At 42.6% G+C, this 22,541-nt stretch overlaps 2 protein-coding genes across 2 annotated transcripts in view; one reads left to right on the top strand and one right to left on the bottom strand.

Moving 5' to 3' along the window:
- LOC131094071 (M1-specific T cell receptor alpha chain-like) overlaps window positions 1–13,874 on the top strand; it is a 244,243-nt gene extending 230,369 nt beyond the window's left edge. Inside the window, exons 4-7 of the mRNA XM_058041543.1 lie at window positions 7,510–7,773; window positions 9,658–9,705; window positions 12,207–12,316; window positions 12,958–13,874. Coding sequence (XP_057897526.1) covers window positions 7,510–7,773; window positions 9,658–9,705; window positions 12,207–12,316; window positions 12,958–12,963 — 428 coding nt within the window. The 3' untranslated portion in view covers window positions 12,964–13,874. The remainder of the gene's footprint in view (window positions 1–7,509; window positions 7,774–9,657; window positions 9,706–12,206; window positions 12,317–12,957) is intronic.
- Window positions 13,875–19,544: 5,670 nt separating this feature from the next.
- DAD1 (defender against cell death 1) lies at window positions 19,545–21,654 on the bottom strand. The gene is made up of 3 exons (XM_058041557.1): window positions 21,434–21,654; window positions 20,184–20,334; window positions 19,545–19,730 (listed from the first exon to the last, which is right to left on the bottom strand). Exons 1-2 carry the CDS (start codon window positions 21,642–21,644, stop codon window positions 20,204–20,206), a joined length of 342 nt encoding a protein of 113 aa, XP_057897540.1. The 5' UTR covers window positions 21,645–21,654; the 3' UTR covers window positions 19,545–19,730; window positions 20,184–20,203.
- Between the last annotated feature and the right edge of the window lie 887 nt (window positions 21,655–22,541).

Raw genomic sequence — 22,541 nt, 5'->3', positions numbered from 1 at the left:
TTGCCAATATTTTAGCAACAGGACAATGAATTTTCCGTTGGTATTAAGAGTAAATTATTTCCATGGCTGCAAGGATATTTCCCTCTCCTTTTTCCTGAAAATGAACATGGAAGGGGTTTTCCATGTGCAAGAGGATTTGTCTTGGGAATTGAACAGGATTTGGGTTCCTACATTAATCTCCTCAAGCAGAGAAGAGAAATGGTGAAAGCCAGCACAGATCAGCAAAATGCAGAGGGCTGAAGCTGGTTTCAGAGGGTGGTCTCAGCATCCCTGGAGGGTTTAACAAAGCCTGGATGGGCACTCAGTGCAAGGGTTTAGTCCAATGAGGATATGTTGGGTCACAGGTTGGACTTGATGATCTCAAAGCTCTTTTCCAACCTCATTCCATCATTCTGTGAGCTGCTCCCAACAAAACCTTGCACTGCCATGATCTCCAGCCTTCACCCAGCACACAGCCAGCCCAGGGCACCATTTTGCAAAGGGCTGTGTCACAGTGTAATTCTCGGAATTATGACAAGCTGATCTTTGGAGCTGGAACCAAACTGGTGGTTTCTGCAGGTATGTCTGAATTCAGGTAGAATTCACGTAGAATTCACATAGAATTTGGGTAGAAGTTCTTCTTTCAGCTCACAAATTATTTTGCATATTTTGCCAATATTTTAGCAACAGGACAATGAATTTTCCATTGGTATTAAGAGTAAATGATTTCCATGGCTGCAAGGATATTTCCCCCTCCTTTTTCCTGAGAATGAACATAGCAGAGGTTTTACATGTGCAAGAGGATTTGTCTGGGAATTCAACAGGATTTGGGCTCCTCAAGGAGAGGTGAATTGAAATGGTGAAAGCCAGCACAGACCAGCAAAATGCAGAGGGGTGAAGCTGGTTTCAGAGGGTGGTTTCACCATCCCTGGAGGGTTTTATGGAGCCTGGATATGGCACTCAGTACCAGGGTTTAGTCCATGAGGAGATGTTGGGTCACAGGTTGGACTTGATGATCCCAAAGGTCTTTTCCTACCTCATTTATTCTGTCATTCCGTGAGCTGCTCCGAACAAAACCTTGCCGTGTTCTGCAGCCTTCTCCCAGCACACAGCCAGCCCAGGGCACCATTTTGCAAAGGGCTGTGTCACAGTGTAATTCTGGGAATTATGGCAAGTTTACCTTTGGAGCTGGAACCAAACTGGTGGTTTCTCCAGGTATGTCTGAATCCATGTAGAATTCATCATAGAATTCACGTAGAATTCATGTAGAATTCAGGAGGAAGTCCTTCTTTCAGCTCACAAATTATATTTACTATTTTGCCAATATTTTAACAACAGGACAATGCATTTTCCGTTGGTATTAAATGATTTCCATGGCTGCAAGGATATTCTCCCCTCTCTGTTCCTGAGAATGAACATGGCATTTTACATGTGCAAGAGGTTTTACATGTGCAAGCGGATTTGTCTTTGGAATTCAACAGGATTTGGGCTCCTCAAGCAGAGGAGATGTGCGATGGTGAAAGCCAGCACAGACCAGCAAAATGCAGAGGGCTGAAGCTGGTTTCAGAGGGTGGTATCACCATCCTTGGAGGGTTTTACAGAGCCTGGATGGGCACCCAGTGCCAGAGTTTAGTCCATGAGGAGATGTTGGGTCACAGGTTGGACTAGATGACCTCAAAGGTCTTTTCCAACCTCATTTATCCTGTCATTCCATGAGCTGCTCCCAACAAATCCTTGCACTGCCATGTTCTGCAATCTGCAGCCTTCACCCAGCACACAGCCAGCCCAGGGCACCATTTTGCAAAGGGCTGTGTCACAGTGTAATTCTGGGAATTTTGGCAAGGTTATCTTTGGAGCTGGAACCAAAGTGGTGGTTTCTCCAGGTATGTCTGAATTCAGGTAGAATGCATCACAGAATTCATGTAGAATTCAGGTTGAAATTCTTCTTTCAGCTCACAAATTATTTTGACTATTTTACCAATATTTTAACAACAGGACAATGCATTTTCCGTTGGTATTAAATGATTTCCATGGCTGCAAGGATATTTTCCCATTCCTATTCCTTAGAATGAACATGGCAGAGGTTTTACATGTGCAAGAGGATTTGTCTTGGAAATTCAACAGGATTTGGGCTCCTCAAGCAGAGGTGAACTGAAATGGTGAAAGCCAGCACAGACCAGCAAAATGCAGAGGGGTGAAGCTGGTTTCAGAGGGTGGTGTCACCATCCCTGGAGGGTTTTACAGAGCCTGGATGGGCACCCAGTGCCAGGGTTTAATCCATGAGGAAGTGTTGGGTCACAGGTTGGACTTGATGATCTCAAAGGTCTTTTCTAACCTCATTTATCCTGTCATTCCGTGAGCTGCTCCCAACAAAGCCTTGCCATGTTCTGCAGCCTTCACCCAGCACACAGCCAGCCCAGGGCACCATTTTGCAAAGGGCTGTGTCACAGTGTAATTCTGGGAATTATGGCAAGTTTACCTTTGGAGCTGGAACCAAACTGGTGGTGTCTCCAGGTATGTCTGAATTCAGGTAGAATTCACATAGAATTTGAGTAGTTCTTCTTTCAGCTGACAAATTATTTTGCCAATTTTGCCAATATTTTAGCAACAGGACAATGAATTTTCAGTTGGTATTAAGAGTAAATGATTTCCATGGCTGCAAGGTTATTTCCCCCACCTTTTTCCTGAGAATGAACACGGAAGAGGTTTTACATGTGCAAGAGGATTTGTCTTGGGAATTCAACAGCATTTGGGCTCCTCAAGCAGAGGTGAATTGAAATGGTGAAAGCCAGCACAGCCCAGCAAATTGCAGAGGGGTGAAGCTGGTTTCAGAGGGTGGTCTCACCACCTCTGGAGGGTTTTACAAAACCTGGATGGGCACTCAGTGCCAGGGTTTAGTCCTTGAGGAGATGTTGGGTCACAGGTTGGACTTGATGATCTCAAAGGTCTTTTCCTACCTCATTTATTCTGTCATTCTGTGAGCTGCTCCCAACAAAACCTTGTCATGTTCTGCAGCCTTCACCCAGCACACAGCCAGCCCAGGGCACCATTTTGCAAAGGGCTGTGTCACAGTGTAATTCTCAGGGTTATGGCAAGCTTACCTTTGGGCCTGGAACCAAACTGGTGGTTTCTCCAGGTATGTCTCAATCCATGTAGAATCCGTGTAGAATCCATGTAGAATTCAGGTGGAAGTTCTTCTTTCAGCTGACAAATTATTTTGCCTATTTTGCCAATATTTTAGCAACAGGACAATGCATTTTCCGTTGGTATTAAGTGATTTCCGTGGCTGCAAGGATATATTCCCATCCCTGTTCTTGAGAATGAACATGGCAGAGGTTTTACATGTGCAAGAGGATTTGTCTTGGGAATTCAACAGGATTTGTGCTCCTACATCAATCTCCTCAAGCAGAGGAGATGTGAAATGGTGAGAGCCAGCACAGACCAGCAAAATCCAGAGGGGTGAAGCTGCTTTCAGAGGGTGGTCTCACCATCCCTGGAGGGTTCATGGAGCCTCGATGGGCACTCACTACCAGGGTTTAGTCCATGAGGAGATGTTGGGTCACAGGTTGGACTTGATGATCTCAAAGCTCTTTTCCAACCTCATTTATCCTGTCATTCTGTGAGCTGCTCCCAACAAAACCTTGCCTTGCCATTTTCTGCAGCCTTCACCCAGCACACAGCCAGCCCAGGGCACCATTTTGCAAAGGGCTGTGTCACAGTGTAATTCTGGGAATTATGGCAAGCTTACCTTTGGGGCTGGAACCAAAGTGGTGGTTTCTCCAGGTATGTTTGAATCCAGGTAGAATTCATCGTAGAATTCATGTAGAATTCTCTTAGAATTCAGGTAGAATAAGTTCTTCTTTCTGCGCACAGATTATTTTGCCTATTTTGCCAATATTTTAACAACAGGACAATGAATTTTCAGTCGGTTTTCAGACCACGTGATTTCCATGGCTGCAAGGATATTTTCCCCTCTTTGTTCCTGAGAATGAACATGGCAGAGGTTTTACATGTGCAAGAGGATTTCTCTTGGAAATTCAACAAGATTTGGGCTCCTCAAGCAGAGGAGATGTGAGATGGTGAAAGCCAGCACAGACCAGCAAAATGCAGAGGGGTGAAACTGCTTCCATAAAGCTGTAGGAGGTAAAAAGGACTTTTCTCGTATGTGGATAGAAATACTTGGAGATAACCAGACTCATAATGTATTTGGACAGAAAAAATGCACATATTGGGTCAGTGCTGTGGAGATCCTTGAGCTGTAACAGTGGAGGTGGATTTCTGCTTATAAACAGAATATAAAGAGAATATAATGATATAAACACAAGGCAGGGAGCTCAGGGATGACACCAAGTTGATGTCTCGGCCAGCTTGTGTTGTTTTGCCTTCTCCTACATCATCCAGGTGGAGCTTGGAGCACATTAGAAATGAGAATCTGGAACTGGTAGAGAACAGCAGGACCAGCATTAAAACTGAGCGTGGGAGAAATATTTGGATAGGGCAAGAAGCAAAGTTAATTACTGAAGGACGGAAAGGCAATCCTTACATCAAAATATTTTTTCTGAAGAAAAAGGGATGGGTAGAAAAGTGGGCTTTGACTGTTGGTGCCACAAATGTATGAAAAAAAATCCCCCCAAAATCCTACACCTCTTCTCTTGTTTGAAACCCTTTGTAAAAGGGAAAGTAACACCGGCCAAGATATTGATATTTGTTATAAATGTACCAAATTTTCCAAATTTCTTTAAAAATATATTTAGGGTTTTTAGTATCTAAATTGAGTGAGTTTACACCTGAAAAGTAATGTTTCCATTTCTTGAAATAGTAGTGATTCTTAAGATAATTTCAACATTATTTTATTCCTAAAGTTAAAAACACTGCAATATAGGGAAATAATTCCTTCTGGAAACCTGTGAGGAAAATAATTTTATTTTAAATGACCCTCTTCAAAAACATCTGAGAGAAATGAGAATGTCAAGTTTATATGGAGCCATCAGCAAGCTGAAGGAGCTATGAATCAGAGCTCTGAGTTCATGTAGGTGTCTCCAGATTTAACATTATTGTAAATTTACCATAGATTTACCATTATTTACCATATCTCTGTGCAGCTGCTCCATAGTCCCACTGGAGGAACGTTCCCAACACACCCTGAAACCTCAGGGTTCAGTGACAGAATGAGCAATGAAATTGCTCAAATGAATTGCTCACCAAAAAGAACTTTTTAGTCAAAAACTAAATGGCAGCTTTATTGGAATCACTCTTGACTAATTCACGTGGCAAAAATAAAATTAAGAGAATGGGATGATGGAGGCCGCCAGTCCCTAGGGGAGCTGTGCAGTAAAATAATTAAATAAATTTAAATAAATAAACAAAATTTTGTAAATAAATATATTTTTTTGTAAATAAATTAATTTTTGAGAGGGGAATCTCACTGGCAGAATAAATCAATGAGGAATAAGATGGAGAATAGGAGTTGTGGTGCAGGTGGCTGTCTGGAAACAATGGGACAAATATGAGAGGAATATTAAGAAGAGTGTGTTTGGGAATGCAAAATGCAAAATACATTAAAAGAAATTCAGTAGGTGGAAAAGTCCCAGGTAAATGGATCTGTGTGTTCATAGAGATAAACAGGATTTTTTAATGGAGTATTTAATTGCTGAAGGATCCTTTCAGTGCTGCTCTGGATATTGTAGAGGCCTTTGCTATTGTGTAGCTCTGGGAGTAATTACAAATTCACATTTGGATCTGGGACGAGACTTCTGGTTTTGCCAGGTACATTTACACTGACTTTTTTACTAATTTTTTCTTTTACCCTGATTTTTTTAATGAATTTTCGAGTTTGTTAATACACACCAAGATCTGGGGAATGGCAGCTGTCAAGGGCATTGCCCACCTCTACTTGGGCACCATCTAAACCTCAGGAGAACATTGCTATGATGTCTCCTGCTGCTCCTTCAATGTTAACACAATATTTTGGGGGTCAGAAGAAGCAGTTCTGCCCATCTAATCCACTCTGAGATGGATTAACCCAGCTGTGTGACATTTTAAAAACAAAAAGGCTTCAAGTGGCTGCTCATGAACCTCCTGAGAAACTTTGTCATTTTCACACCTGGAAGACATCCTTCAGTAAAGATGGAATTGGGCAGCTTGGAAAGCTCTGAGCATCATTATTTACGTCTCACTTTGCTGTAAATAGAGGTGATAAATAGATGTGATAAATAGAAGTGATAAATAAACAGCATCTCCAGCTTGTGCTGGAAATGCTGTTTATTTGTCACCTCCATTTATCACCTCATCAAGCCAGAATAACAGGTCACAGAGCTGTGGTTAAAGTAGATGTTTTTTGCCAAAATTATCTCAAACCTTCATAGCAGTGGGCAAACAAACCAAGGAATTTACAGAAACTGCAGCACCAGAGCAGAGGCAGCCACCACTCTGAGTAAGAACAGGAAATTAGTATTTTGCAAAAGTGCTGAGGCTTCCTGTGAAAAAGCCTTTATTGTTTTGTGTGTTCAAGATCAAAGCATTGCACAGATTGAAGAGGAGAAAAACACCCTAATTCGGAGTGAGGTAGATGTTTATCTCTTCAGAAAGCACAGTGCTGGTGATGAGAGAGAAAGAGAGCAGCTTGACAAATTCCTTATCTTCTCTTTCATTTCCATGTGCCCCAAGGCAGTGATCTACCCTGGCTCATCTGTATTTTATACAGGGACATAAATATACATCTGTATTTTATCATCAAGCTTTTTAGCAGCTCCTGCCTTCCTCTCCCTAAGAGCAGGGGGAGGTGAGGGAGTCCCAGTAGACATCAGGCTGGGATGATATTAGGCCATGATTTAGATTGTCACCAGGCCATGGTGACAGTTAAAATCATGGCCTAAAATCATCTCTAAATCATTCCTGGCCTTTTCAGATGTTCCAGGGATTCTGTTTGGCCTCTCTGTGTCTCCCACACAATAGAAGTGTCACAGGCATATTTTATGAAAAATCCTTTCCTTAGGATTTTTGCTCCTGAGAAGCTGAAAGGCCTCAGGAACAAAATGTAAGCAATGGTTATCTGCTGCTGTGGGATGCAACAGGTGCATCTGGGATTGGTCTCATGTGGTTGTTTCTAATTAATGGCCAATCACAGTCAGCTGGCTCTGACAGTGAGCCCAGTCACAAACCTTTGTTATCATTCTTTCTTTTTCTGTTCTTAGCCAGCCTTCTGATGAAACTTTTCTTCTATTCTTTTAGTATAGTTTTAATGTAATATATATAATAAAATAATAAATCAGCCTTCTGAAACATGGAGTCAGATCCTCATATTTTCCCTCATCCTTGGACCCCTGTGAACACGGTCACACAGAAACAGCTTCTGCATCATCTGCTGTAGATATTTTGGTTCTCTAAAGGTGTCCTGGCACAAAATCCCAATGATCAAGCAGCTTCCCCCTGGAATAATGGAGAATCCTGCATTTCCAAGTGGCTCTATGTAAGACTGCAGGAACTATGGCTGTGTAATCTGACCTAAATCTTCTTTTCTCCTCTTTGCAGAAGTCACTCCATCTCCCTCCGTCTACAGGCTGACCTCGAAAGATGCCCAGGGCCTGGAGATGTGCCTCATCACAGATTACTCCCCTGAGAAGCTCAATGTGAGCTCAGCAGAGCAGCGCACATCTGCTGTGGTGGGGGTGGCCACGGATGGGGACAGCGAGGAGTCCAGCTACCTGTCCACCTACTGGGCCACGAGTGACCACCTGCACTGTGCTGCCAGCCACGAGGGCTTTGGAGAGCTGGAGGGAGAGGACCCTGAGAGTGGTAAGGGCATTTCTGGGGCTGTCACCAGGGTTGGAGGTGCTCTGGGGGTTCCACTGTGGTCCCACAGGACAGAGGAATGTTGTGTCGCAGACATCTTTCATGGAAAATCCTTTCCTTGGGATTTTTCCTCCTGAGAAGCTGAAAGGCCTCAGGAACAAAATGTAAGCAATGGTTATCTGCTGCTGGGGAATGCAACAGGTGCATCTGGGATTGGTCTCATGTGGTTGTTTCTAATTAATGGCCAGTCACAGTCAGCTGGCTCTGACAGTGAGCCCAGCCACAAACCATTGTTATCATTCTTTCTTTTTCTATTCTTAGCCAGCCTTCTGATGAAACCTTTTCTTCTATTCTTTTAGTATAGTTTTAATGCAATATATATAATAAAATAATCAATCAAGCCTTCTGAAACATGGAATCAGATCCTCATCTCTTCCCTCATCCAAGAACCCCTATGAACACCATCACAAATGCTGCTTTGTTGCCTTTGTTTTCTTGCCAGATTAATCCATTTTCTGACCCAGAGATAGGGCAGCTGAGAGGTGTTTTAAAAGCTTTTATTCTATTTTCAGTCTCATGTGAATGGTGACACAATACAGGTGTTATAATTCACGCCATCACAATCAGAAGCTAATTATTTTCTAATTACAATACACTATAAGTGTTCCTTGGCCCATGAGCTTTTGTTACCCCATGCTGTAAATCCCTTAAAAAAAGTCATCTCAAATTACCCCTCGTGGATCCTACTACAATATATCTTTCATAATTCTGTTTCTGTAAAGTATTCAGTCTTTTCTCTCATGTGACGGGTGACACAATACAGATGTTATAATTCATATAATCACAATCAGAAGCCAACTATTTCCTAATTATAATAGATGATAAGTGTTTCTTGGCCTATCAGCTTTTGCCACACCACACTGTAAAAGCCTTAAAGCAAATAATCTAAAATTACCTTGTGGGTAATTTTACTTAATCTTACTACAATAAATATTTCATAATTCTATTTCTGTAAAGTATCCAGTCTTATTTGTAAGGCCACCTTTTGAAACTTGTTTGGAGAATTTTCTATAAATTCATTTCCCACACTGTAAGCCTCTGGCAAGCAATAGTTCCTTCTCCCAAGAAACAGTATTACTTAATATCTCAAGGCTGAATTGGGATTTTTCAGCCTTGAAGAAGGGAAACATTATAAACATTTATTGGACTGCCAGCTTTTTGCAACACCATGCTGTGAATGCCTTAAATCCAGTAATCTGAAATTACCTCTCATGGGTACAATGCATCTTTCATAGTTCTATTTCTCCAAAGTACCTAATCTTATTTATAAAACCATCCTTTGAAACTTGTTTCTAGTTCCATTTCTCTCTCAGCAATGTCTGTCCTGTTCCATGGCATTACCAAGTCAACGTTTCTTATCTCCAGATAAGTGATAAGAAATGTGCACACTGATGCACACTGAGCCTTCTGCCAGGCTTGGAGAATTCCCTACAAATCCATTTCCCACATTTCCCCCTCTCTCTTGAACAGAAAAAAACTTTTTTGATGGTTTTGATTATTGTTTCTCCTTTGTTTATTGTCTCTCCTTTGTTTGTGGTCTCTCCTTCCCCCTTGGCGGAAATGGGATTAAGGATCAGCAAACTGGTACAGTCATAGCAGAACACACTGTGGGGAGATAGAAAGTTTGAAATTCCTTTGTCCAATGGAACACTGAAGTTTAATTAGATCGTTTTTCATGCTTGTCCTGAAAAAAAAGAGAAAATAATGTTTATGGGAGGGTTTGTTGGCCAGAAATCCTAATGTAGTCCTTCTAAGCAGAGATATCTTTATAGATCTCTGAAGAAGAACATTGTTGTAATTAATTCAATTTATTGTCATTCTCTGCAGGTGCCAGTGCTGTCTGTGTCACAGGGCTGTCCCTCCACTTCAGGACAGGTATGTAACACAGCATTTTAGAAGAAAAGTTTGCCCTAAATTAATCGTCATCCTATCACCACTGAGTCAGGGATGATGCAGAATTGTATCAGAAGGCAGAGGGCAAAATCCCATTTATTCGATCGTGTCCCCTTTTATACCTTAGTTAGCTACAGGTGCACCTGATTGGTGATTTAATCAATAGTGTGGAAACCCAGGGCACCCAGGGAATATTTCTGTGTCTGCTCTGGGGTGTCCTGGTCTGACTTTCATCCTCATTCATGGAGAAAGTTTCCCAGACTTACTGGAACCCACAAAAGTGTGAAATGGATTATACAGAGTAGTGTAGGTGTGCCACTGGGTGAGAAATTGAGGTTTTGGGATTTTTAGTGTGTAGTGGATGGCAGCAAGATGGAGGGCACAGGGTGCTGTCCTGGGTTTCTTCTTCATGGTTCTTCTTCCTTCTTCTCCATGGGTTTGGGTGGCATTTTGTAATTGGGCAAAAAAGTCCACACTGGGATCAGTTATTGGGTTAAAAGGGAAAATAATCCAGGTGTCAGTTCTTAATTGGACAGTTTAGCCTTAAAAGACCTTGTAACAAGAGATTGTTGGCAATTTTATGCCTTCTAATGAAAAGCTGCCACACTCACAGCAGTGAGGCTGTTTTACTGATAAGAGATAATAAACACCTGAGTGTGAACATGAATTATTGTCTCAAGTGCCTTCAATGCAGACCCAGAGAAACCAATAAATACATTTCACATGATTGGCTAATTAACAAGACACTCATTTGTAAAAGGAAAACAGCAAAATAATTTTTTAAAAAACACCACCTGCATATTGTTTAATATCTGACTACCATTGTTTATCTCCAGCTCCCTAAAGCTTCCCAGGCCAATTCATGGGAAATTGCTATATAAATAATACAATATATTATATAAATTATATATATATATATATATATATATATATATATAAAATGTAACATAATATAATATAATATAATATAATATAATATAATATAATATAATATAATATAATATAATATAATATAATATAATATGCAATGTAATATAATATGTATTTTATATGTATATATACATATAAAATAATAAAATATAATATATTATATTATATAAAAAAGCTTATTTGTCTTTCTCTCTCTCTAGCCAGACTTCTCTGTCTCTCACCTTCCCAAGCTTTTGCTGCTTTACCCTGCTTGCAGAATTCTTTCTGAAGCAGCAAAAAGACAGAAAATTTCCCCAAAAGGGCCCCCACAGGTTTTAACACCAAGGCTGAAAGTTGTGGTGTTCGTGCAGCCTTGCTGATCCAAGCTGATAATTTTATGCAGCTCTTGCTCTGACTCACCACAGAGCTGCTGCTGAAAGTTTAAAATCTTGAGAAAAACATCATTCTGAGCCCACCTCAGAGCAGCTCCAGGTCCTGCTATGAGTCAGCACTGCTGCATTTCAGCCTTCAGAGGAGCTGGGTTATTTTGGGTGCACAAACACTTCATGGAACAATAGTTAGCAGTGGTTTCTGTGCTCAGGGGTCACTGAGGCTGGGCTGTGGGGATGCTCACAGTTTATTCAGAGAGAGAGAGAAAAGGCAGATAAACTTTCCCAGGAATTGTTCTGGGGGGCTTTGAGAAGGCTGAGAGAAAGGATTAAATCTTGCAGTGTTTGGAACAGTTGTTTTCTCATAAGATGTTTACCAAAGGTTGTCTTCTCAATTAGCAAATGGTGTTGATTTAATGACCAATCAGGTTCACCTGTATCAGAATGGTGTCTAAAAGAAAGGGTTTCTAATGAAAAATGTGTAAAAGAATGGGTTTCTAATGAGGAAAATATAAAAGAATGGGTTTCTAATGAAGAATGTATAAAAGAATGGGTTTCTAATGAAGAATGTATAAAGAATGAGTTTCTAATGGAGAATATATAAAAGAATGGGTTTCTTATTAAAAAAATATAAATATATATATTTAAAAGAAGTATATAAAAGAACTACAATATATTTCGTTTATATTATTATATAAATTATATTTTTAAATATTATATAACTATATATTTACATATTATATAATGTGTGTTTATACAATATATATTTTTCTATAATATATAATATAGATTTATATTCTTTTCAAATACTAATGGTTTTGTAACTAATATAAAATTAAAATGAAATTTTGCTATATGATTAAAATCAAAATTGCTTTTACCCTGCCCATCTTCAAAAGAATTTAGACAGAGGAAGGAGGGCTGCTCCAGCGTCCTGGATTTACAGTGCACAGTATTTAAAACCAGTTAGGTGGCTGGCAGAGTGGCAAATTGGATAATTAAGTGGTTATTGAATGGAAGAAATTAAAGTTTCTGAGTCCTACTCCCTATCTCGTTTCCTGCCCCACCAGCTGACTCCATGACACAATGGAACAACTTGGTTAAAAAGAGCTTTTAAGTCTGTGTGGGACATGAGGATGTCTCAGTGCTCTTTTAACTCTCATTTTCTGTTGGTTTTTTTTCCAGATGAGCACTTGAACACCATTTCTTTGTCACAGCTGGGCCTCAAAATCGTTTTAATGAAAGGAATCATTTTTAACGTGCTGATGACAGTGCTTGTGTGGAAGAAGAAAAAGGTGAGGATGCTTGGGGAGGTTCAGAAAATATCTGGATTGGTTCTTCAGCTGTGAATGCTCCTTTTCTCTGGAACAGCTGTTTTTGCAGTCTATCCAGAATTTTTCCAGTAAAATCCCTCCTATCCTCTGGCCATACCATTTTCACCCACCCCTCAAGTGCTCTTCCTGGTCCACAAGAAAATAATTTCCCTTTCAAGACATTTCTCCCTTTTATTTCTACATCCATCCCTTTCCTTGCCTGCACTCATCCATCAGATTTCTCCCCTCACATGGGAAAGTTTGATAGTTATTGACTTTAATATAAATCCTAATATATCAGCTTTTCCCAGTGTCTGTTTTTCTCTTGCCTGGACATTTCAGCTCTACAATTGTGCAGCTGTAGCCAAAATAATGATTTAACAAACCTTTTGTTTTTTTACAGTTCTCCCTTTTATTTGTACATCCATTCCTTGCCTTGCCTGCACTCATCCATCAGATTTCTCCCCTCACCTAGGAAAGTTTGATGATTATTGACTTTGACATAAATTCTGATATATCAGCTTTACCCAGTGTCTGTTTTTCTCTTGCTTGGACACTTCAGCTCTGCAATTATGCATCTCTAACCTAAATAATGATTTAACACACCTTTGTTTTTGTTACAGGACTGAGAGGAACCAGCTGGGGCAGTCCTGAAGTACCAAACCCATCAGCTTTGAGAGAGCATCGTGGGCAAGAGGGAGCTCAGGGAAATTCCTTGTGCAAGGAACATCCCCTGCTGCTCTTACACATCACACCAGCCATGATATTCTAAATTGCTTCATTTGCATTGCTATAAAACTGCTCAAAATGAAACATTTCCAGCGTCTTGCCCTCCAGATGTCTGGGTCATTCACCACACTGTGCCTGTTTTGCATGAAGCAGACTTTGCTATCATTACTCATTGCCAAGTTGTTACTTCTATTAAAATTACAATTTCTGCCTGGAGCAGTGCTGTGTGTTAAAAACTGCAAGCTAAATATCATCTGAATGGGAATTTTTCTTATTTTGGTAGCTTTAGGGTGTTCATATCTCTTAGGGTGCACCCACAGTAACCTTTTCAGGTGCAAATGAAACCCTTTGAAAAGTGAAGGGAAACTGAATCAGGATGTACTGTCCTGTCACCTTTTGGTGGATTAGAGCAAGATATCCCAATTTTTCCCCTAAAGGATGAGCTGCAGTCTCCCAGAAATTCCAAATTCAGTGAAATTGCCACTTCAATGTCACAGAAGAAATATTTAAAAGGATTTTTTAAAAGTTTATCTGACCATAACACTTCTTAATTTAAACCAGTTTAAGATCTGGCTTTCTGTTCAAAATACAAACCACTTTTGTAAAACTACAAACCACTTTTGTTGTTTTTGTTTGCTTCTAACAACCTGAGATCTCCCAAGCTCTTTTTGTAACAATTGCATAAAAATGTACTGAAATATTTACCTGTCCTTGTGTGCTCACCTTGGATCTGTGCTTGCCTGTGGCATCTGCATGCTGCTAATCCATGGACTGTCCTGGCACCCACCAGATGTCTTGGCATTTCTTTAGGCTGCCATCAAACAATTCTAATTAAAAATTTATAAAATTGTTTGTGTCTTGTATTTGTTGTTTGAGGCATTGGGCTGGGCTGGCTGGAGACAACAAAATCATGGTTTGGCCACACTCAGGGTGTGTTGATGTTCACAGGGGTCCCAGGATGAGGGAAGAGATGAGAATCTTGACTCTGTGTTTCAGAAGGCTGATTTATTATTTTATGATATATTATATTAATATATCATAATAATTTAAATATATTATATTAATATATTAATATATTAATATAATAATATTATATATTAATATATTACAGTATATAAAATATTTATATTAATATACCATAGAATATATTAATATCAGTTATTAGGATATATTAATATAATATATTGCAAAATTTTAATATAATATATAAAGATAATATTTTAATGTATTATATTAAAAGAAAATTATATATTAAAACCACACTAAAAGAATAGAAGAAAGGATTTCATCAGAAGCCTTGCAAAGGAATGGAATGGAATGGAATGGAATGGAATGGAATGGAATGGAATGGAATGGAATGGAATGGAATGGAATGGAATGGAATGATGAAATCTTTTGACTGACCAGAGAGTCTGAGACAGCTGGAGTTTGATTTGCCATTAATTAAAAACAACCACATGAGACCAATGAAAGATGCTTTGGGGTGGAGACAACAAAATCATGGCTTGGCCACACTCAGGGTGTGGTGGTGTTCGCATGGGTCCCAGGATGAGGGAAGAGATGAGAATCTTGACTCCATGTCTCAGAAGGCTGATTTATAATTTTATGATACATTAACATAGTATAATATTTTCAATATAATATATAATATATAATATATAATATATTATATATAATATATAATATATAATATATCATATATCATATATCATATATCATATATCATATATTATATATATTATATATCATATATCTTATATATTAACATTAGTATATTATATACTATATTAATATAGTATATCAATATGATGTATCATAATTTAATATAGTGTATTAGTATAATATTTTTATATATTATATGAAAAGATAATTATATATTAAAACTACACTAAAAGAACAGAAGAAGGGATCCTCTTCTCAAACTTCTCTCTGTCTCACAGAAGTCACTGTAAAACCTCTTCCCCACTAAGGCACCCCCAGAGGTTCCTGTGTGGGAGAGAAATGAGAAGAATGCTCTGACAGAAACCCCAGAACTCTCCCTGCAAAGCTTGAACCTTGCCTGTACCTCCCAGCAGTCCCCAGAGTGGCAGGAAAAGCCTATTTTATTACTATTAAACTTCTAAAATTTTAAAAACAAGCGATGGGCGTTTTTTTTCACAAAAGCAGCTTTCAGATATCAGGCTGCCAATCTCCCACCACCACAACCTGCCCCCCTTTCCCTGCATTTTCTTGTTTATTTCGAGCTGCAAAAACCACAGAGCAAAGCAAAGCCAGGAAATAACCCAGCGGGCCAGGATGTGTGTGAAAAACACCAATCACTTGTTTTTGAAATTTTAAAAGCTTGATAGTAATGAAATGGTTAGAAAAATAGTAATATAATTAGAGTAATAAAAAATTGGACAATTTGAATTAGGACAGTATGAGACAATAGAAAAAAAGAGTTACAGATGGTCCAGGTACCTCTTTCTGGGCAAAATAAGCCCAAAAAAGGACACAGTTAACAGAGGATTAACCCTTAAAAACAATAACCTGTTGCATATTCATACACCTCATCCATGATGCATAAATTCCATTCAAACACAGAATTCTGTCTGGTCAGTGTCAGCTGCTTCCTCTGAATCCTAAGGTGCCTTCAGGGCTGAGCAAGGTGGGAAGAAGTTCATTTCTTCTGATAAGAGAGCAATAAATTCTTTTTTCGCTGAAAGAGTTGGGTGTCCTGTGGCTGCTATCTTGGTCTGAGTACCTCAATCCTCTCTTTAAAAAAAGTATCTTACATAGCATAGTTTCTATTTTAACATTATGTTATAACCTAAAACTCTATTTAATACACTACTAAAAAAATTAATACAGCAAAACTTCCTAACATAATACTTATAATGTTCATTTTAATATTTGTGAAAAGCCAATCATAAAATACACATTTTTCACACCTATTCATACACCTCATACATGATGCATAAATTCCATTCAAACACAGGATTCTGTCTGGTCAGTGTCAACTTCTTCCTCTTAATCCTAAAGTGTCTTCAGGGTTGAGCGAGGCAGGAAGAAGTTAATTTCTTCTGCTAAGGGAGAAATAAATTCTTTTTTAATGAAAGATTTAGGTGTCCTGTGGCTGCTATCTGGTGCAAGTACCTTATTCCTTTCTTTTAAAAATATCCCACATGCATAGCTTCTATTTTAACATTATGTTATAACCTAAAACTCTATTTAACACACTACTAAAAAAATTAATACAGCACAACTTTCTAACACAACACTTATTCATTTTAATATTTGTGAAAAGCCAATCATAAAATGCACATTTTTCACACCTATTCATACACCTCATACATGATGCATAAATTCCATTCAAACACAGGATTCTGGTCATCATCAACTTCTTCCTCTTATTCCTAAAGTGTCTTCAGGGTTGAGCGAGGCAGGAAGAAGTTAATTTCTTCTGCTAAGGGAGAAATAAATTCTTTTTCTCTGAAGGATTTAGGTGTCCTGTGGCTGCTATCTCAGTGCGAGTACTTCATTCCTCTCTAAAAAAGTATCTTACATAGCATAGTTTCTATTTTAACATTATGTTATAACATAGAACTCTATTTAACACACTACTTAAGAATAACACAGCATAACTTTCTGACATAACAGAATACTCGCAAAATATTTGCAAAAATCGAGAAAATATTTGAAAAAAATCGGATATTTGCCAAAAGCCAATCACAAAATACCCATTCTTTTTTCTTCCACAGGGCGCAAAGGGGCTGGGGCCCAGCTGGGGCAGGAAGAGGCCACAGCACAAGTTCCATGACGCCACAAGCGAGATCTGGGTCAGCGCTGGCGCCCGCCTGCAGCCCCACCACAAAAACCACTTCCTCTGGAAAGTGCAGCACCAAGGGCTGGGGTGGCACGTGGCAGGCAGGGCAGGGGCTGTGGAAAAGAACAGCACCCGTTAGACCACAAGCCAAAGGGGAGTGAGGTTCAGGGGTGCCCCCCTCACCACAGGCTGCGCTTGGGGGGGTTGTTTTGGGCACAGCAGGAAGGATTGAGCTATGAATAGAGTGGGCAGGAAAAGGAGGGCAGAAATGGTTTGGGGAGGTGATGCCTCTGGTTTTAGGTTTTCTGTTTTTCAGTGGTAGGTAGTGTTGGAAACAGAAATTTGTAATAAAAGGCAAAATAACACGTCAAAATGCATATTTTGTGATTGGCTTTTCACAGATATTTAAATGAAAATTATATGTGCTATGTTAGAAAGTGATGCTGTGTTAATTTTCTTAAATAGTGTGTTAAATAGACTTTTTAAGTTATAACATAATGTTAAAATAGAAACTATGTATGTGGAATATTTTTTTTAAGAAAGGAATGAGGTACTCACACCAGATAGCAGCCACAGCACACCTAAATCTTTCAGAAAAAGAGAATTTATTACTCCATTATCAGAAGAAATTAACTTCTTCCTGCCTCGCTCCGCTCTGAAAATGCTATTTGTGGACAAAGCAATTCAGATAGGACTTCGAAATATGACAGAAGTGGGTGATTTTGTCTCAAGTATTCCATCTTTCTTTTGTATTGTTCATGTTTTACAAAGTGCATGGTAACTATTTTCTTATCACACTTTCCCTCCTAAGTCAATAAGTAACATGCCCTTCCTCTTAATCTCTCAGGATTAAGAGGAAGAAGTTGACACTGACCAGACAGAATCCTGTGCTTGAATGGAATTTATGCATCATGTATGAATGTGTATGAATATGCAACAAGTTATTGCTTTTAAGGGTTAATCCTCTGTTAATGTGGGTCCTTTTTCGGGCTTATTTTGCCTGTAACTGCCCTGCTGCCATTGCAAACAACTCCAGGGGTGCTGGCACGAGTTCTTTGTCCCTGACACAGAGCCAGACTCCATCACCCAGGACAGTGAAAACCCTGACCCCTCACATCTCACAGCCTGTGTCAGGCAAGAGATTTGGCTAAGGGTTTACTGGCTGCAGCACAGTAATGGAAATGTTAAATGCGTTTCCAGCACAGATGGAAATGTTAAAAAGGTGATAAAGAGGAGCCAGAATTGAATTCTGAGAGGTTCTGAAGCCATTAGAGAGCCAAAGTTCCATCCCCTCAGTGCAGCACACAAACATTTCCATGCCATGGAGTCCCAAGGCTCTCAAGGCTTTACCTCCCCAGAATTTCAGCTGCAGAGAAAACCAGACAAGCACGAGAACAGAACCTCCTGAAGGTTCTAGAGAGGCTGAACAGACTGGATCAGTGGGCAAAGCTCCAGGGCATGAGGATCAAGTGCGGCTCCAGCTCTGGGGTCACAGCAGTGCCTGCAGCTCCAGGGTGGGGAGGAGGAGGAGGAGGAGGAGGAGGAGGAGGAGGAGGAGGAGGAGGAGGAGGAGGAGGAGTGGCTGAAGAGCTGCTCTGGAGGGAGGGACCTGGCAGTGCTGGCTCCAGCTGTGAGCCAACAGTGAGCCCAAGCGGCCAAGAAAGACAACAGCAGCCTGGCTTGTGCCAGGAGCAGTGCAGGGATCACCCCTGTGTGTGTGGGTGAGGCTGCAGCTCCAGCGCTGCCCTCAGTTCTGAACACCTCACTTTAAAAGGACTTTGAGGGGCTGGAGTGTGTCCAGTGAAGAGCTGTGCTGGTAGCAGTTGTTGGTTTTTCTGGGTGTGGATTGAAGGAACTTGAGACAGTAGCTCATGTTCAGACTCAGGTGTTTACTATTTCTTATCAGTAAAACAGCCTCACTGCTGTGAGTTGGGCAGCTTTTCATTAGAAGGCACAAAATGGCCAACAATCTCTGGTTACAAGGGCTTTTAAGGCTAAACTGTCCAATTAAGAACTCACACCTGGATTATTTTCCCTTTTAACCCAATAACTGATCCCAGTGTGGACCTTTCTGCCCAATTACAAAATGCCACCCAAACCCATGAAGAAGAAACCCAGCATGGCACCCTGTGCCCTCCATCTTGCTTCCACCCACAACACACTAAAAACCCCAAAACCTCAATTTCTCACCCAGTGACACACCTACACTGCTCTCTATAATCCATTTCACACTTTTGTGGATTCCAGTCTATGCTGAAGTCTGGGAAACTTTCTCCATGAATGAGGGTCAGAGTCAGTGCTGCCCTGGGGGTCAGGGCACCCCAGAGCAGACAGAGAAATATTCCCTGGGTTTCCACAAAGAGCAACAAGGCTCACAAAAGGACTAGAAAATATTTCTCTTCTGGGGGATGGCTGAGGGAGCTGGGGTTGTTCAGTGTGGAGAAGAGGTGGCAAGCTGGCAACAGACCCTGGGAAATCGAAAGGCAGGAAAGAGGGAGATGAAAAGGGTGGACGACAACTGAATTTCCATGATAATTTGTTTCCTGCTTCCCTGCAAAACTGGGGCACAGGAAAAAAGCCTGTTGGGTAGAAAGGAAGGGAGAATGGTAAAAGCAGGGAGAGGGAAGCTGGATGCAGGAGAGGCTCTGTATTTGTCCCCAGTATGGAAAAGGCTGCAGTGTCATAAAGAGTTTTATTGATGGAAAGGATCTCAGTTACACAATGAGGCTGCAGACCCCTCCACAGGGCACTCTGAGGAGGGGATATCTTGAGCCTTGCATCTCTTCTTCCATCAAAGAAGAAGGTGAGAGTGTGCTGGGCACTTCCCCATGCCAGACTTTGCCATCAGGAGCAGTTCAAGACCTGGAAAGAGAGGAGGCAAACATCAGCAACGTCACTGCAGAGCAGAGGGGATGAAACTCCCCCAAACCCCCGTGATCCTGTGGCACCTTGCAAGAGCAGCAACATGGAATGTCCCAACACCCAACTGTCCCTGTCCCCTGCTGAAAACAACTCCAGAGCTGAACCCCAGCCATGCCTCAGCCTCACAGAGCCCCCAAAGCTCCTCCTGCAAAGAAAAATGGGGAATCTCTCTCATAAGAGAGGAATGTGGGTAGGTTTCTGTATGTCCTAGTTAACTCTTTAATTATAAAAGCCAAAACAGGGTTAAAATCAGAAATCCTCACTCTGTGCCAACCCAGAGTTCAGCTGTGCTTGGCCAGGAGGAGCTCAGGGGACTCCTGGATTTATTATCATTCTAATTCTCCCCCAAAGGAGAACAGTGCTGTGTTTGTCCCTTTTGTGACCCCTCAGTACCTGTCAGGCTCTCCCAGAGCTCAGCCAACGAAATTAATGACGACGAGATGCAGAATGGTGTTGGCAAAGAGGAAATCGGCGAAGGCCCGTTCGGGGGAGATGCCCTGGAACTCGCCCTTGTTCTGGGGGTTGATCTGGATCCGGAGGCAAACTGCACAGCACAGCAAGAAGGAGACATCAGTGAGCACAAGAGAAAACCATGGAGGAAAGCAAAGCCTTCCTGGGGCAGCCCAGCCCAGGATGTTCCACCCAGGGAGAAGTTACTCCATTGTTCCTAGAGAGGAGCAGGACACTGGCAGGGAATTGGGACGGGGCTGTCGTGGAGTCAGTGCTCCCACAGCACCACAGCGTGCCCAGATCCTGAGGGGAACAGGCTCAGAGCAGGACTGGAGTCACACAGGAGTGTGGAAATTCCTCTGTGCTCTGTTGGGTGTGTTAGAAGCACAGAATGATTTGGGCTGGGAGGACCTTAGAGATCTCATTCCAATCCCAGGGACACCTTCCACTATCCTAGAGTGCTCCAAACCCCATCTAAACTCACCTTGGACATCTCCAGGAACTCAGGAAATCTGGGCACTCTATGCCAGGGCCTCCTCACCCTCACAGGGAACAATTCCTCCCCAATATCCCACTATCCCACCCATCCCTGCCCTCTGGCAGTGGGAAACCATTCCCCCTTGTGTTGTCACTCCAGCCCTTGTCCAAAATCCCTCTCCAGCTGTCCTGGAGCCCCTTTAGACCCTGGAAGGGGCTCTCAGCTCTCATGGCAACCTTTTCTTTTCTGAACACCCCTAGCTCCTCCAGCCCTGCACAAAAACAGGGGCAGCTTTGGGGTATTCTGGCCAGCAGCACCGTGCCTGTGCCCCTGCAGGACTCTTAATCCCACCGAGCTGCAAGGACAGACGGGGAACAACGCTCCGGGCCGGCCCTGCAGCTGCAGGGCTGGAACGGGGAGCTCGGGAAAGGGCGGAGGTGCTGAGGGCCCCGGGGGTACTGAGGGGAGCAGGGAAACCGGGAGCTCGGTAAAGGCCGGGGGGTGCTGAGGGCTCCAGGGGTACTGAGGGCTCCGGGGTTCCCCGGCTGCAGGAGCAGCGAAACCGGGAGCTCGGTAAAGGCCGGGGGGTGTTGAGGGCCCCGGGGGTCCCCGGCTACAGGGTCAGCTCTGAGCGCTGCCGATTCCTCAGGCTCCCCACCACGCCCGCTCACGGTGAGCCCGACCCCCGCCACGTCCGTGAGGGGCCGGCACTGACCGCCCAGGATGAAGCTGCCGACGGCCGAGATGAAGCCGCTGAGGAAGGAGTTGAAGGGGAAGGTGCCGACGCCCAGGCAGTATCCGAACTGCAGCGCGCCCGTGAGCAGCACGTAGAGCAGGAAGGCGTCCAGCGCCTTGAGGCGCCCGGCGGTGCCGCCGCCGTACTCGGACAGGAAGCGCCGCGCCACTGCCCGCACCGAGCCCGCCATGTCTGCGCCGCTGCCGCACTGCGCATGCGCCGCGCCGCCCGCCCGCACCGCGCGGGCGCGCACCGACGTGGCGGTGAGCGATAGGGGGGATTGCGCATGCGCCAAAGGACAAGCGGAGTCCGCACCCCTTTGCTTGCAAAAAGCCAATAAGAGCGTAGAGCTGGCTGTTGCTGGGTAGATTAGAGAGTTGTTAATTCCAAAAGCCAATCAGAGTCCAGCGCTGCTGCTGGAGGCGGGGCTTTGCCTGAGACGGCTCGGCTAAGGGGGTGTGAGGGGATTTCTGGCTGAGGGAATGTCTGGGTCTCCTCGCCGAAGGAATGTTCGGGGGGATTCCTGGCTGAAGGAGTGTCCAGGGGGCTCCTGGAGGAAGGAGTGTCCAGGGGATTCCTGGCTGAAGGAATGTCCTGGTGTTTGTGGCCGAAGGAGTGTCCAGGGGGATTCCTGGCTGAAGGAGTGTCCAGGGGTTTGTGGCTGAAGGAATGTCTGGGGCTCCTGTCTGAAGGAATGTCCGGAGGATTCCTGGACGAAGGAGTATCCAGAAGCTCCTGTCTGAAGGAATGTCCTGGTGTTTGTGGCCAAAGGAGTGTCCGGGACTTCTGGCTGAAGGAGAGTCCAGGGATTCCAGGCTGAAGGAGAGTCCAAGAGGCTCCTGGCCGAAGGAGTGTCCAGATGAGTCCTGGATGAAGGAGTGTCCAGAAGCTCCTGGCTGAAGAAATGTCCCGGTGTTTGTGGCTGAAGGAGAATCCAGGGGGCTCCTGGCTGAAGGAGTGTCCAGGGCTCGTGGCTGAAGGAGTATCCAGGGATTCCTGGCCAAAGGAGTATCCAGGGGAATTCCTGGCTGAAGGAGTGTCCTGGTGTTTGTGGCCGAAGCAATGTCCGGGGGCTCCTGGCTGAAGG

The sequence above is a fragment of the Melospiza georgiana genome, chromosome 28 (genome assembly GCF_028018845.1).
Source record: "Melospiza georgiana isolate bMelGeo1 chromosome 28, bMelGeo1.pri, whole genome shotgun sequence".
NCBI classification, from domain to species: Eukaryota; Metazoa; Chordata; class Aves; order Passeriformes; family Passerellidae; genus Melospiza; species Melospiza georgiana.
The sequence above is the reverse complement of the archived record's forward strand: the minus strand, read 5'-3'. Positions and strand labels throughout refer to the sequence as shown.

Bases quoted from the DNA above. Each gene is read 5' to 3' on its own strand.
- DAD1 (XM_058041557.1), bottom strand. From the start codon at position 21,644: ATGGCGGGCTCGGTGCGGGCAGTGGCGCGGCGCTTCCTGTCCGAGTAC. The intron at 20,335-21,433 runs GTCAGTGCCGGC...TGTGCTGTGCAG, and splicing joins CGGCAGCTTCATCCTGGGCG to TTTGCCTCCGGATCCAGATC.